At 41.3% G+C, this 16,615-nt stretch overlaps 2 protein-coding genes across 7 annotated transcripts in view; one reads left to right on the top strand and one right to left on the bottom strand.

Moving 5' to 3' along the window:
- METTL15 (methyltransferase like 15) overlaps positions 1 to 7,492 on the bottom strand; it is a 214,363-nt gene extending 206,871 nt beyond the window's left edge. The window contains exons 1-2 of one of the 6 annotated variants that reach the window (XM_045016282.1): positions 7,410 to 7,492; positions 3,110 to 3,402 (exon numbers count right to left, since the gene is read on the bottom strand). In XM_045016282.1, coding sequence (XP_044872217.1) covers positions 3,110 to 3,385 — 276 coding nt within the window. In that variant the 5' untranslated portion in view covers positions 3,386 to 3,402; positions 7,410 to 7,492. The other 5 variants (XM_045016281.1, XM_045016284.1, XM_045016285.1 and 2 more) reach the window with 5 other exon arrangements.
- Positions 7,493 to 7,528: 36 nt separating this feature from the next.
- Positions 7,529 to 16,615, top strand: part of KIF18A (kinesin family member 18A) — a 116,727-nt gene continuing 107,640 nt past the window's right edge. Inside the window, exons 1-4 of the mRNA XM_045016278.1 lie at positions 7,529 to 7,628; positions 12,663 to 13,060; positions 13,326 to 13,483; positions 14,782 to 14,886. Coding sequence (XP_044872213.1) covers positions 12,733 to 13,060; positions 13,326 to 13,483; positions 14,782 to 14,886 — 591 coding nt within the window. The 5' untranslated portion in view covers positions 7,529 to 7,628; positions 12,663 to 12,732. The remainder of the gene's footprint in view (positions 7,629 to 12,662; positions 13,061 to 13,325; positions 13,484 to 14,781; positions 14,887 to 16,615) is intronic.

Here is a 16,615-nt window from a genome sequence, read left to right as displayed (position 1 = left end):
GACAGTCAAATAATTTAGTTTTACCTTTTTTCTTTAAAAAAAAAAAAAACCAAAGAAGAAATTACACACAAACACCTATCTTACAAGAATGTTGTTTATGGTGCAAAGATAACCACTCAAAATTTAAGAAATACCAGTACATTATGATATAGTCTTTAGTTACACAATACACAATCCCCGCTTCAGTTGGTACAGAGCAGAGATACACAAGGCATCAGAATTAAGGCTGGACAGGCAATCACGAATCTAGCATTTCCTAACTTTCAAATGTTAGACTTTGCAACTTTAACAATGTTCTTTTAATAGAGGGTGTGTGTGTAATAATATACATTAGTGGTGGGCAACCTGTGGCCCATAGGCTGCATGCAGCCTGTCAGGGTAATCCTCTGGTGGGCCATGAGACAATTTGTTTACATTGACTTTCTCCGGGCACGGCCGCCAGCAGCTCCCAGTGGCCGCAGTTCGTCGTTTCTGGCCAATGGGAGCTGTGGGAAACGGCGACCAGCACCTTGCGCCACTTCCTGCAGCTCCCATTGGTTGGGAATGGCCACTGGGAGCTGCGGGTGACCGTGCCTGCGAAAAGTCAATGTAAACAAACTGTTTCGCAGCTGGCCACCAGATTATCCTGATGGGTCACGTGCAGCCCACAAGCCACAGGTTGCCCACCACTGATATACATGCTAACACACACACAAAACCATATCACTTGAACTCACCCCTGAACAAGTGTATGGCCAAAGTGAATCTTGCAGGCCAAACGTCCCACCAAGTTCTAAAATGCAATTTGGTTTCCTGATGTCTTCATCTTGACTATACAGAGTTGAAATCTGAAAAATGCAGGTGCCAGCATACAAAGTTCCATCTTAATCCACACATGGATTCCTATATTCTCCACTGGCTGCACCTCCATGTTCATGATGAGGACAAGTTCAATCTGTTCCAATTATTGAAAACTGTGTCTCTTTATTCATCAAAGCTCTCAGCGTGACCCTCAGTTGTACAAGGTGTGACAGACCCAGACCAGTGGGGTACAGGAGTCTGGTAGAGGGCAGATATACTGGTCACTGGATGAGTAGTTTTCTGTCCCCTGAGTGACCAGAGCAGGGGCTGCACTAGAGTAATCAGGAACCTGCCAGAACTAATTAAGACAGGCAGGATAATTAAGACACCTGGAGCCAATTAAGAAACTGCTAGAATCAATTAGGACAGGCTAGCTAATCAGGGCACCTGAGTTTAAAAAGGACCTCACTTCAGTTTATGGCGTGCATGTGAGAAGCTGGGAGCAAGAGGAGCTGAGAGTGAGAAGACATATTGCTGAAAGACTGAGGAGTACAAGCATTATTGGGCACCAGGAGAAAGGTCCGGTGGTGAGGATAAAGAAGGTGTTGGGAGGAGGCCACGGGGAAGTAGCCCAGGGAATTGTAGCTGTCGTGCAGCTGTACCAGGAGGCACTCTAGACACCATGTGGGTCGGGAACAGCCTAGAGACCTTCTCCTCTGGTAGAAGCCACAGTCCAGGTCAATTCCTCCTGTGTCTGATCAGGAGTTGGGAGGTTTGGGGGAAATCCGGAGTTGAGAGTGGGCCCGGGTTCCCCCCAAACCTCCCAACTCCTGATCAGACACAAGAGGAATTGACCTGGACTGTGGCTTCTACCAGATGGGAAGGTCTCTGGGCTGTTTCCCGACCCACATGGTGAATCTGTTAGGCGAGCAAATCCACCAATAAGTGCAGGACCCTCAAGGTAGAGGAGGAACTTTGTCACAAAGGATTGAACATCCATGCATTAAACTGAGAATTCACCAACATCCTGATGGAGGGCTAGGATGGCTGACATTAAACAAAAATAAAACTACCTTACATTTATAACCTATCATTAAAAATTCCCAAAGCATTTTGCAAGGTAGGAAAGATTTATTGTCCTCATTTTATAGATAGGAATGTATCTTCCCTCTCAAATTACTTAGCAAGTATTTTTATATTAATAGTTAGAACCTATGAATTAGTCCAAAAAGGACTTACTTTAATAAATTTAATATAGCCCTTGTGCAAACTACAGTTTATTATTAAAAGCAGATACTTTACAGATATCACTGTTACAGTTTACATACTCAGTTATCAGTTCACATGTAAAAATTCAACTCTCAGATTTTGACAGCAATCTTAATTCTGACCCAGAACAGGGCTTTGGAGCTGTGCTCCGGCTCCGCTCCAACTCCAGGCAAAAATCTGAAGCTCCACTGCTCCGTACTCCGCTCCAAAGCCCTGACGCAGAAGACCTATTTGTAAACTCTATCAAAGTATATTTGACTGGCATGTATTGTATATCTTGAATTGTATAAAGTAAGCAATTAGTGATGCACATATTGCAAGAGTTATGCTACTCACACTCAGCAATTATAAATTCTTCTCTCTTCTTTCATATTTGGTTTCTCAATTCATCTAAAAGTGACCCACCAATTTCAAGACCACAACAATCCTCAGAAGGTCACAAATCATGGCTTTACAAGAGATTTCACCTGACCTTCGGAAACCCTTTTGATTCCTGGACATGTTACAAACCCTGTGCATCATTTTGATGCTGGCCCTGCTTGCAGGAGCCCCGGAAACCTGCTCCCGGCCCCCTACGGGGCCCCAGACCCCTGGTTGAGAACCACTGATATATGCTATTTAGTTTAAGACCTAATTGGACATATGTTCTGCATTATACCCTGAAGCCTACAAGAAGAAGCTATTTCATCAGAAATTCATTAACTGAGAATTCCCTGCTACCTATGGTACTCTAGGAACATAGAGCAGAAGTGACTCAATAGAACTCATCTGTCAGGACTGGATACAGGAACAGGGGAATATACAAACATTTACTATAATTTTGACAAATACTATAATTTGATTTTCCAGAGTACAAGATTAATGAATCCTGTGATGGTAAACATAAAACCTTAATCTGAATCACAAATCAATTTAATACAGTAGAGCTCTTAGCAGCACAAGTTGCAGAGTGTGGTTTTTATTTCTCTACCAAATAAATAATTATCTTAGGACAATACGGAGTGACAATCCAAATTTGGGGAAAAAATTATATACGACTGTAAGAAATCATTTAACTCACCTGCCCTTGTTGGGGTGATAAACAATTAACAACTTCTTTCACCATCACAGGTATGTGTGGTCTTCTACAATCTTCATCATCTGCACTTTGATGTAGCTTTTGAACTTCATGGTTATGCATTGTTTGTTTTTTAATTCCATGGTCATAAGTCACTTCCAGCCTTTCTGCTGAAGAATGTATATTTCTGGCCCAAATACCTACATTTATTGAGCTAGTTTCTAAACTGGACAGAAGCAATCGTTTGTAGAGTTGGCACAAATACCGAAACAGCACCATACTGTAGTTAGGCGAACCTGGAAAAACAAATATTGGAAAAAAATTTAAAGTAAGTATTTTAAATAATAGGTTGGTTCAGGAAGGAGAAGTACAAAAACGCAGTCACACAACCCATGGTACAAAGTCCCAGAGAAACACTACATTGGCAGAAATTTAGATACATAGTTTCCATTATAATCTCCAATGGTGGTATCCTTTCAGGATTTCTCCAAGGCCCTCCACCCAACATGGATGCTCCAAGCTGCAATGCTTCTCTTTACGTATTACCATAAAACTTTTGTTTCCTCTCCAGCCTATGATTCTGACTGTGGCATGACATATTGAGGATACTAGTATTAAAATGAAGTATATGGTAAACGATATGTGACCATATCTGAGCACAAAGTATACAAGTAAAGCCAACTAGGCTTCATTACTTTAAAAAAGTATTACTGTCCTTTCTATAGTTAACATGCTTTCAACATCAGCACACCACAGCACAATTAATTTTGTAGTGTTCCCTGTAACCATTTAAAATAGGAAAATGAAAGTCCAACACTGTAGTTGGATTTAATACAGTGCTAGAATCATGTTATGATCAATAAAAACATTTGTAAAAGCAGCAAAGAGTGGCACCTTATAGACTAACAGACTTTTGGAGCATGAGCTTTCGTGGGTGAATACCCACTTCGTCGGATGCAACATTTGTAGCAGTGCACGATAACATCATGTAATCAAATCTCATACTTTAAAACATCAACTGTTCAAACACTGGGTGAGAAATGAAACATCAGACCATTTGTCTGGTCAAGAATAGCTATTTTCATCAGTTTCATATTGTTCGTGAACATGACTTACGCTTCTTTCATACTAAGTCATACCTAGATGACAAACCAGTAAGAGTACACCTACCTCTCTTCTTTATTTTAGTAGTGGAGTGCTATATCCTTTAGGCCAGTGCTTCTCAACCCACAGGCTGCTTGCAGCCCTATCAGCCCATATGACATCCTTGGGGCCATGGTAGTATATATATATAGAGTGGCTGCAGCCCATATAACACATAGAGAGCTGCATATGCAGCCCACAGTGGTAAATAGGTTGAGAACCACTGCTTTAGGCTAATCTTTTCTTTTCATAACAGAATGAATTGGCAGTTAGCTGCAAAGAGGTAAAAAGACGGGTTTTATTTACAGGAATTTTACATTTGTTTTCTGAGCAAATACCTCCTTCAGTCCCACATTTCATATGCTCTCTTACCATGTAAAAAAGAAAACACAGACATAAGGCCATCTGACAATATGCCATACTGTATTTTTATTATTAATGGAGACAATGTCTAATCCCATGATGCAATTTATCTACCCAATTTTTATATATTCTATTGATTCAGGTCTACCCATCATTCAGTCATCTGTTTTGTTTGCCACAAAATGGGAACATGCTGAATGATCATTTTAGGAAAGTTTACCTTCATTATAATCTATGCCCCACTTGTTAAATAGCTCCACACTTTAAAAAGGTAAACAAATTAGGCAAGTTCTCTGTAATCAGATATTTTCTTGTTCTCCAGAAACTGTTTAAGAAACTGATGGATCAAATTACCTACAAGGTACTTATGAATAGCTACCATCAATTGGCTTATCCCACCCAGGGCAAATAAGCAAAATGTATAATATTGGAGATAACATTGTTGAAAAGGTGCTCGTCTCCTTATTTAATTCAGAAATGTGCCTCACACTATGGCCCTGATCCTGCAGTGAGCCCTCTCTAAGAAGACTATTTCACTCCCCCTAGAGATCACTACAAGATCAGAGCCAACATTAATAATAATTTAATTGTCTACATCCTTAACCAGAATTGCTTTAAGTAGTCATATGAACCTAGTAAGATGTTATACATATATATTATACTCAAACTCAATTCATATCCCAGAAAAATATATTGATAAGTTACTTCACAGCACTCTCATTTTAGGCAACTTTTTTGTTTAAATAAAGCAGAAGTCACATTTCTTCTAAAATTCATGCCAATTAGTATTTCGATGTATTGTTTGGACTGGGAGTTTGTAAGCGAAAACGTTGCTGTCATTTGTTGAAATGCAACTAGGAAGGGAAGATGTAGCAGATGTACAGCCTCCGGTGCAGAAGAGTGACTGAACCTCAGCGAGCACTTGGGGCTTGCGACACACCCCAAACCTGGGGCGTGGAGGGGGGCAGGAATGTGCTTGGGGGATAACAGCACCATCCCACAGCGGCTGGACGGGCGCTCTAGCCAAGAGGGAGGGGGGAGAAAGAAGCATCGCGGGGAACGTTAACTCGTTGTCCACGGACGCTCCGCGGCGTCTGGTTTTACTGCGCGTCTATAACGAGGCTGCGAAGTCTCTACACCCGAGAGCGTTTGAGGGCGGCCTGCCCAACCCCCCTCTTCCAGCCGGGCCGCGCTGCGGGGGCAACTGAGGCCGCCCCAGTCTGCAGGCAGGGGAGACTGGGGGAGCAAGGGCCCGGTACTCACTGCAGATCACGCCGCTGCCCCTCTCTCGCTGCCGGGGTATCAGTGCACAGCCAGCCCGGCCTCCCCTCCCCTGGCAACAAGGCACCGGTGTCTTCAGTTCCGCCTGCATGTTGCTGCCGCGACGGCAGCCCCCCGCCTGTCTCATGTGGGAGCAGAGGGTCCCTGAGGGACCAGGGAGATGTAAACGCCCGGAGGGGAGTGGCCCCCAAGAAACCGCTCAGGAGCTCCCCAGGGCCCCAGCGTGGTGTCTCTCTCTCTCTTTCTCTCAACAGCCACGTTACACTAGCCTCAAGCCCTCCCCGGGTACCCCCCCCTCCATCTCCCCCGCCAGGGCACTATCCTCGATCACCCACACCAGCTGTGCACAGCCCGCTCCCCCCGCCACCAGCCATATACAAACACCTGCCCCTGTTTACAGACACTACGCTCCCCTTGAAACATGCAACACCAATCAGCACGCCTGCCAACTGCAGACAAACCCAGTAACACGCTTGTCAGTTGCGTACTACCACTTCCTGTACATACCCCACACGCATCATCCCGGCTTATGCAATTCAATACAGTAATACCTTATTGGCATGAAAAGCTATGCAACGTTGCGAACGTTTTCAAAGACACCTCGGGTAGCTGCCAGTGGCAGATATGTAGGACGGACCTGCCCAGGTCAGGGTTTCGCACTGGGGTTTTATCTCCGACCCGTATTTGTCATTAACATCACAACCCCTGCTGCCCCCACACCTACCTCTCTGCTGCATAGAAACATATGCATAAATCTACCTCAGGTACATACCAACCTCGTCTCACTCACTCACAAACATACACCCACACAATCACCACTACAGTTGTACACACACAGCCTCCGCACACATCCTAGCTGTACTACAGAAGTGCCAGTCACGACTTCAATCATTAAGGCTGAGTAAAGTTTTAGTCCAATCCAGCAATACTTTGTGGGCATGCATACTAAATTATTGTTAGTTTCCCAATCTTTGTTCTAATCTCCTTGAATGAATTTTGATGCTAGAAGCAGGGCTTGTTGCACCCATGTTACACGGTTACACGGGTGTAACATACTACCTGTTGTGAACCTGTGTATGCAATATGTGGAGACAACCGCATAGGGCAAAAGACTGTTTGCGAATAGTCGTTTGCCTTTTAAAGTGAAACGTGGTTGATTTCTACAATATTCACCAGTTTAGTTCTGTTATAAAATTTGCTCAGCTACCTGTACAACTATCTGTGATTTATTCATCTAAAATGCAGTACAACGTGGCATGTAGCCTCTTGAGTACCATGCGCACCCCTACCCGGGGGCTTAATGCATCTTCTCCCACTCACCCCTTTGTGCACGATGGATTGCTGCCCCCCTCCACCCCAGGCAGAGCAGGACCCTGAAGGGGGCTTCTCGGAATTATATTCCCCTTTCTCACGTGATAGCACCCAAAAGGAACAAGCGGCATAAGCACAGACCCCCTAGGCGCGGGGCACGTTTTCCTAGCAGGAAGAACAGCGCTGCCCCCAGCACCGGGCCTACCAGGACTGAGCTGAGCCCGGATGGATCCCCGCTGCGATCAAACCAGTCCCGCTTGCCCTCGGCGCGGTCGCACTAGAGACGTCATGGCAGTGCGGGCCAATGAGGTGGCGAGGGGAGGCGGGCCGCTTGTGTTTGAATTTGCTCAGTGTGCGGCTAGAGAAGGAGGTGACAGGGGGTGCGGCCTGGGCAGAGCCAGCGGCGCCCCTCGCCCGCCCGCAGGTGAGTGCGGCCCCCACTGCCCTACGCGCCAGCCTCTCCCTGGCCGGCGGAGGAAGCCCCCGGCACCTCGGGCCAAGCTGCGGGTGGGGTGGAGCCGTCTGAACGGGCTGGAGCCGCCGCCCGCAGAGGAGCCCGGCCCGGCCCGCCGACCAGGCTTTGTTACAGCCGTAACTATCTGTCTGACACTATGTGCAAATCATGATGGTGATATCCTAGAGACGGGAGCTTGTAGGCTGCTGTATAAAGGACTTTGTATTCTGGTTATCAGAGGCCTGGTCGTCATCATCATCATGATAAACGTGCTGTGAATTAAAGGGAAGCTGTCAGTTTAAAACTGCCTGAGAAACGTTTATTTCATGCCTAACTCGTAAGATTATTCTAAAAGGAAAAATCCTGTTTTCAATGTATTGGATAGCACTTGTGTGTAGCTAGTTTCCTCCTTTCCCCTGTGTAATCAGGTTTCCCTGTCGTTTGTGTGGCTCTTTCACACACTGACAGAAAGACAATATGCTTCTTCTGAAATGCTCAATCTTGCAAGAGTCATGAGACTCTGCAACATGGGGTTCTCTGCAGGATCAGGTCCAAAGACTTTAAAGCAAAAACGAATAGAATTTGGGGACAGGTATAATGCCTGAAATTACCTTTGACTCCTTTTGAAATTATCTAGATTTAAAGTTAACAATGTTCCTGTAAATTACTTTTGCTACCAGACCACTAGAGTTTTATAGGTTTCAAAGTAGCAGCCATGTTAGTCTGTATCCACAAAAAGAACAGGAGTACTTGTCGCACCTTAGAGACTAACAAATTTATTTGAGCATAAGCTATGTTAAATATTTTGTTTGGGGTTTGTTTATACTCTAGTGATTTAATGTTAGTAGAGGGGACAAATTAAGGCCATTATATTTTTTACATAAAGTGATATTTACTGTTTTTTAAAAATCTGGTGAAACTAAGATTAGGGTTTACTGGGTGATATTACATGCTGGTAACTTGCCGTAAAGGTGCCTGACTAGTTTAGAAATACAGTAGCAGTCATTTCTTAACTGTTTAAAAATAATCCCTTTTTACTGGAGCTTTCTAAGGATTTCTGACAATGCTAGGTTTGGAACTATTTTTGGATGTTTTAAAATCATTTAGAATGTTTCTTTTTTAATTGAGGATTTACTTTATATTATCTTCCAAAAGAAAGTTATACTATCTGTGTTTGCATTCACACTGCATTCTCCCAGCATGTAGGGTGTATGGGATTCATAGAAGCACTGTGCATCACAGAAGAACTTTCAGGATGATGAAATAGCACTCCTTTATAAACTCCCAATCCTGAATCTGCCCAATAAACAAATTCAGTTTATTTTATAGTTTCCTACATCAACAGGAACTGTAGAAATCTGTGGTCACCTAGAGTTCATCTTTACCAGCTAAAGTGTTAAAATACAAGTGACCTTGTTTACTTTAGGCTTTTAATATATTATCTAACAGCTTTAAAAAAACAAAAAAACCTTTTATCCAGGTTTAGACAAGGCCTTAGGAAAACAGCACTGCAACAATTCACATTTGTATACTTATATTCATAATCATGAGGGCTAAAACTCTTTAATAAATGTTAACTAAACAATAGCTTAGTGCCCTTCATCATCACACTCACCTACTTTTGAATGGTAACTTTCCTCTCATCAAAAACAGACTCCAAAGAGAGACTGCTGAACTCAAATTAATATACAAATTAGAAGCAGCGAAGAGTCCTGTGGCACCTTATAGACTAACAGATGTTTTGGAGCATGAGCTTTCCTGGGTGAATGGCTCATGCTCCAAAACATCTGTTAGTCTATAAACTGCCACAGGACTCTTTGCTGCTTTTACAGATCCAGACTAACAGGGCTACCCCTCTGATACTATGCAAATTAGATACAATTAACTTAGGTTTACAATTAACAGAGACTGGGAATGGTTGGGTCATTACACTAATTGAATCTATTTCCCTATGTTAAGTTCTCCTCACACCTTCTTTGGGTCATCTCGATTATCACTTCAAAGGGTTTTTTTTTCTCCTGCTGATGATAGCTCATCTCAATTGATTGGCCTCTTACAGTTGGTATGCGTACTTCCACCTTTTCATGTTCTCTGTATGTATAAATATCTTCTGTCTGTGTGTTCCATTCTATGCATCCGAAAAAGTGAGCTGTAGCCCACGAAAGCTTATGCTGAAATAAATTTGTTATTCTCTAAGGTGCCACAAGTACTCCTGTTGTTTTCAAGCCCTGCTGTGAATTTTTAAATTAAATATACCTCTATTTAGACCCCTATCTACACTGTTGAAAGGCACAGCTTTTAAAAATCAATTCAGTTTCAAATAGCCAGTGTTGATCAATTATTCTTAATCCAATTATGATCCCTCCATACTGATGGAAAAGCTATGCTAGTTGAACTAATTTGAAATTGTTTCCTAGCAGTCTCTTTATTTAGCATTAATCGTTTAATTGGTGATGTGTTTTAAGGTAAGTATCCAGTTACTTCCAGCTATACTGGATAAGCGCATTATCTCGCAACCTGATTTTTCCACAGGAATATGGCTCCCAATTTGATTATGTAAAGAGTCTAATATTCTATGGGCTGCCTTTTTTATTTTTTAGTTATTTAGATGGCAGAAACTTGGTACGTAAAAAGTGGTATTTGCAATGCTGTCAGCTAAAATGTGTTGGATATCTGCCGTTATGACTGGCAGGATTTTATGGACTTTCTACAGTATCTTGTTCATCAGCACAAGTAGTTTAGTATAATAAGCTAACAAATATCTTTGATTCACTTACTGATATCATAGGGTGGGGTGTTAAGGCCTAGCAGAGAAACCAAGAATAAATACACTTTTTTTTTAAAAAAAAATTTTTTCCGATAACAGAATATGAAGTCTTCACATTTGTCACCTGAATTTGTCTTGAGTTGATAGGATTTTTTAAAAATTTTTTTTACTGTATTTAGGTAACAAATACCATAAAAATGGGGTGGATAATTTTTTTTAATTTAAATCATTTTTTATTTTTGTTTTGGTTTAAATCCTGTTTAAAATTACATCTAAATTTAATACAACATATGTTGTAAATGTGAAACATCTTTTGATAAGAGAAGAGATGTAAGGTTGTTTTGTTTAATAACAATAAATTTTATATGCTATTCTGTATGTTTAATTACATTCCAGTTACTGTCCTAATACGCGCACACAATGAGCAAAAGTTTAATTATTTAGTAAATAGAAAATCATGAATGATATATTGCTTAACATACTAAAAACGTGCAACTTATAAGAATCTGAAAATATTAAGTATATAAATATAGTGTAACCTTTTAAGTACCAACAAGATGTACCAAATCTAGTGTAAAGGCTCTGTTTAGTTGTAAATCAACTTGTTTTTATAGCTCTACAAATCAATGAGAATGGACTTTTTATTTAAAAAATAGCTAAAGTACAAATGGAAAAGTTGACTAAAATCACCTATATAAATTAAGGCTTTCCTCTAGGTGATTTAAATCAATCCACCCTGAATAATGATCTCTGAAGTACTTTGGCCTGTGGCTTGGTGGTCTTACAGGTACCTGATTATTATGTTTGGCATTGTGTGGAGTCTTAACAGTGCTCAGAAGCATAGGACCGAGGAAAGGGGCAGAGAGAGTGAGAAAGTTGGTTGACTGAAGATCTACCCTGCTACTGCAAACATGCAGCTTAGACTCGTTAAAAGTTGTCTTCCTTCCTGCCGTGTTGAGATAACATAGTTACTTGTGAGAGCAGTTCACATATGGCTGGCTGCACACTCAGGCCCCATTCCTGTCAATTGCTCCGTGCAATGTCCATTAACTTCCATGCAGCTTGGCATGGGCACATGGGTTTGCCTGTGCTAAATGGACTGGGGCATAAGTAGAGCCCTGTGTTGAGCTTTTTTGCAATGAAAAATTCACCCAGTGGCAGCAGCTCCTGTATGGCTGGGCCCGGCTCCTCACTCTGGGCTTTGTGACCTGGCACACAGGATTGCAGCACCACTCAGGTATTGGGCCCAGCTGTCCCTCTGTTGTTGTCATGAAGGGCAAGTGGCCAGATCATATTTGAGTGCTGTTACAACCTGGAGCCCTGGGTTGCTCACAGCGCTACTCAAATTTAGCTTGACTATGACGCAAGGATGTGCAGGCTGCAACTACTTAAGAGACCAAGCAATAAACAGAAATAAAGTAGAACAAAAACTGCTAATCCATGCTGGGTGTAGGATTGTGAACCTAAGATTCTATGGGACTATATACTGAATTATTGTGATATGGGTATGATCCCTTTGTTTGAAGAACATTGATAGCACGCTGTGGGGAAGCTTGTGCAACTACTTCTGCTTGTTCCATGAATATACCAGGTTTCAGTTTCCATTGCTTTCAGTCCTACAAAGAAAAAAATTAGTTATAAACAAATAAAAAAAAACCCTACTTTTATTTCTGATTTATTACTGACTGAAATGGCAAGAAAAGAAAACCAAAAATGCTGATTTACCCCAAATTCTGATTATTGTTGGCTTTAAATCACAAGCTTTCAGGAATGGGTCAACATTTGATTTGAAAGACGTACATATGTACTGCTTAGTCAGCATAGGTTCATTAGCATGTAGTATATTCTGTATATACATCAATCAACTAATGCAACATCAGGCAGCAGCAAAGTTCAAGGGCCAAGCTGTTTTGCAGTCCTCAATTGGTTTCTGTAACCTGTCAAAACCTGACAGAAAAACATAACTTATACTATATGGGGAAGAGGAGAGGTTGAAAGTACTGTACTTTTGGAGGCTAATAATTGATTTGATTGCCTTTTTTAAAAAAAAAGGCAAATGGCTGTAGATCTTAACAATATAAGAAATATACTACTTAAATCTTGATGAAATAACTTTTTAATAAATTAGAAAATTGGGCTTGTGTGTTTGGTAGATGTTGCCTTGGCTATGAGCTAATTGTAAAGCTGTAGCTACTTTCTGAATTCTAAAGTCATCTCATAATTGTTTTCATTTACAGAAGAGATTTCAGTTGCTTGGTCTGGAGAATTGTTTTTGGCAACAAAGAAGAATTAAACCAAAGCATCATCATGTCTACTGCTACCCAGGAAGATATTTGCAATCATGTGAGAGTGGTGGTCCGTGTCCGTCCACAGAATCAAAAAGAAAAAGATGGCAACTTTAGCAAAGTGCTTCATGTTGTAGACAAGCACATGCTGGTCTTTGATCCAAAAGAAGAGGAAGTTAGCTTCTTCCATGGGAAGAAAATAGCATGTAGGGATATTAACAAGAGGAAAAACAAGGATCTCAAATTTGTATTTGATGCTGTTTTTGATGAAAATTCATCTCAATTAGAAGTTTTTGAACGTACTACCAAAACTGTGCTTGATGGCTTTTTAAATGGATACAATTGTACAGGTAACTTTTCAGTTTGTCTCCATGAATTGACCAAATCATATTTAATTTCTGGAAGTCTCACTTAGGTGCTAAGATTGATTTTGAACAGTTGCAGCTTCATCACTAGCAGTCAGAGGCAGGAGATTCACTTTTTATTTTATCTCTCTTTCTACAGACACAGGAGAAGACCTATTTTGTAAGAAATTAATATTGGGATTATAGTAGATTTCATAATTGGTGTAATGATATGGTACTCATACTTAAACTAATCTTTCTGAAAATTCAGTGCTTGCATATGGCGCAACAGGAGCAGGAAAGACCTACACGATGCTGGGCTCACCTAAAGAACCCGGAGTGATGTATCTAACCATGATGGACCTTTACAATTGCATGGATCAAATAAAAGAAGAGAAACTGTGTACTATTGCAGTTTCATATCTAGAGGTAAGCTAACAGCTATATTCTGTGTATTGCTATCAATAAAGAATATTTTCATATATAAAATACAGTGAAACTGTCTGAAGCAACTATTACGGAGTGACACAAACTGGGCGCTTAAAAGAGATGTCCTAATAAAAATGGAGCAGAACTGTACTCAACGATTTGGAGATGTTTTTAGGGTAAATCTTAAAATAGGATGCTGCCCAGTAAGAACAATTTCTTCTAAAAATTTCGTTGGATACTCCAGTGATCATCAGTATTTTCCAAATTATAATTATACACGCACATAATGTGCAACAAAATATCCTTGAGTTCCCTGATAACTGCAGGGCGGAGCACAACTGAAATGCCTATGAATAGTGTGGAATCACTTGACTGTAATTCAGACTCAGTTTTTCCCCTTTTCAGTTATGAGACTTTTTTTCAAGTTGTTTGTTTGGGGTTGCTACAGTAGTGCATAAATTAAAAGGTTTTCTCTGGTGGAATTGAGAAAACAGCTATTTGAAGATAAGGGCATTTCAACTGAAGCTGCTTTGCCAGTGGCTTGTAGAATAAGTTATCTACTACCACCTCCTTCCGTTGTTGGTTGTACTTGACCCCTTCTCTGTATCACAATGCTACTCTTGCACATTGCTCTCTCATTGCTGTCAGGAGGAGGAGCAGCAGCAGCAGCTGTAACAAATGAAAACCATATGATCTTTCAACTCCAGCTAGAGCACAGAGAAAACGTGTAGGATCAGTACAGATGTGCTCCAGTGTTTCTGTATTAGACATAAACGTGTCTGCATTCTACCCAAGTGCTTCACTGGCAAAAAAAGGTTTGCGTATGTTGCCGCTACATAAAACTCCCCATCAAACTCCACCTTTTCACCAACCAGTGACAAGATTGTGTCCCTTTCACTGTTGCTTTTTCCAGTGCATTTGGGAGAGGGCTACTTTCATAAACAATAGCAAAGAGGATTCCACATTAAGATTGTGGTAAGGGTTATAGATCCTGAAGCCTAATGTAACCCCTTAGAATAAGAAATAAGACTTGAACAAATGTGTACATACCTCATTGAATTTTAGCAAACCATGATGTCCCGATATAATTTGCAACACTTACCAATTTAACTGATAAATTATACTCTGAAGACGAGCATTAATCCTGGGGAGAGTTGGCTAAAATTTTTCTCCTACAGAATTAAGCTTGTTTTAGTTTGAACAAACAGGAATACATGAAATTGGACCAAAATTATTCTTGTTAAATCTCAAGCACAATAGGATTTAATTTTTAAAGTGGCTTTTTAATTTCTCTGGAGGTCTACAATGAACAGATCCGTGACCTGCTAGTAAATTCAGGACCACTGGCTGTCCGTGAAGATACTCAGAAAGGGGTGGTAGTTCAAGGATTAACATTACATCAGGTATGTAAATAATACTTTATCTTGCATAACACTATCCTCTGAAGGTCACTCATTTTAAGGCCATGTTAACACTACAAACCTTGGTCAATGAGAGCAACATCTGCATAAAGCTGCCATATTTAGTAATCATGTGCACAAGCCATATACTTAGCGCCAATGCAAGGAACCATGCATACTTGCCACTTGTGTCAGTGCACCGTGCGTTGCACTACAGGTATGGAGTGTGCTAGCTGATTGCATACTGTTTTGGGAAGTTTGGGCAATGCGTGGTGGAGCAGAAACAAGTTGCACAGGGGTGATTGGGTGCAAAGGGTCAGCTTCCTAGCATATAATTGTCTTCATCCCATAATGTCAGCTGTATCCTATATTTTTTGCATCTTTAAAAAAAAAAAAAAAAAAATGCAATGAACCCACATGGTCCCCCTTGCTATCTGCCATCTCTGACAGAAGCATAGTGCAGAGCTGCACAGGCTCCGTCGTTGTAAGTGTTGCAAGCACAGGACACACAATCCTCCAGTATTTGCAGAGTTGAATCAGCAGGGAATACAACCACTTATTGGGGGACAGATTGCTGTGGGACATAGCAAGAACCAGTTCAAAGTTGCTGGTGGAGTTCACAGAGCAGCTGCAGATAGAGGAGTGCTGCTTCTAGGCTCGAGAAACAAGCACTGACTGGTGGGATCGCATTGTAATGCAGGCTTGTGATAATGAGCAGTAGCTGCATTACTTTTGGATGCACAAGGTCACATTCCTACATATGTGTGCCAAGCTCACCTCAGTCCTTAATGCAGGGACACCAGAATGAGAGTTGCACTAACGAAAAGTGAGTGGTGGTCACATTGTGGAACCTTGCCATTCTAGATTGCTACCAGTCATTTGGAAAATCCATTGTGGGGGCTGTTGTCATGAAAGTGTGCAGGGCCATTAATCTGCAGCTATGCAGGATTGTGACTCTTAGCAACAGGCAGAACATAGTGGATTGATTTGCAGCAATGGGATTCCTGAACTGCAATGGAACAATAGCATTTTGGCACCAGACTACCTTGCCACAGACAACATCAACAGAAATGGCTATTTTTCCATGGTTATGCAAGCATTGAGGTATTACTGGGGATGCTTCATCAATGTTGGCTGGTCATGGATGGTGCATGATGATCCTATCTTTAAGAACACAGGACTGTTCAGAAAGTTACAAGGAGGGACTCCCTTTCCTGACAAGCAGATTACCATTGGTGATATTGAAATGGCATAGTGATCCTGGAGGACCCAGCCTCCCACTTACTTCCCTGGCTCATGAGGCTGTACACTGGCCACCTTGACACCAACAAAAGATTCAACTACTGGCTCAGCAGGTGAATAATGACGAATAAGCTTTTAGTAAATTAAAGGAACACACTGGCTTTTACTCACAAGATTGGACCTCAGTAGAAAAACATCCCAATGGTTATAGCTGCCGGCTGTGTTCTGCATAATATCTGTCAAGCAAAGGGGGAAAAGTTGCTACGGTGGAGTGCCTGTGTGCTGAGTTTGAACAGCCAGATGCAAGGTATTAGAAGACCTCCATATGGAGCTATATGGCTCAAACAGGCTTTGAAAGAGCACTTTAACAGTGAGCCACTGTAATGTTTTGAGGTGTATTGGGGCCTATTATGAATTGTGTGGTGCTTGATGACACTTAAGTGAATGACACTTAGCAGACCTATTAATTTTGTGATATTTGCTGTACATT

This window comes from Mauremys mutica, chromosome 4, assembly GCF_020497125.1.
Source record: "Mauremys mutica isolate MM-2020 ecotype Southern chromosome 4, ASM2049712v1, whole genome shotgun sequence".
Lineage (NCBI taxonomy): Eukaryota > Metazoa > Chordata > Testudines > Geoemydidae > Mauremys > Mauremys mutica.
Note: the sequence above shows the minus strand (reverse complement) of the source record. Positions and strands in the feature narration are given on the sequence as shown.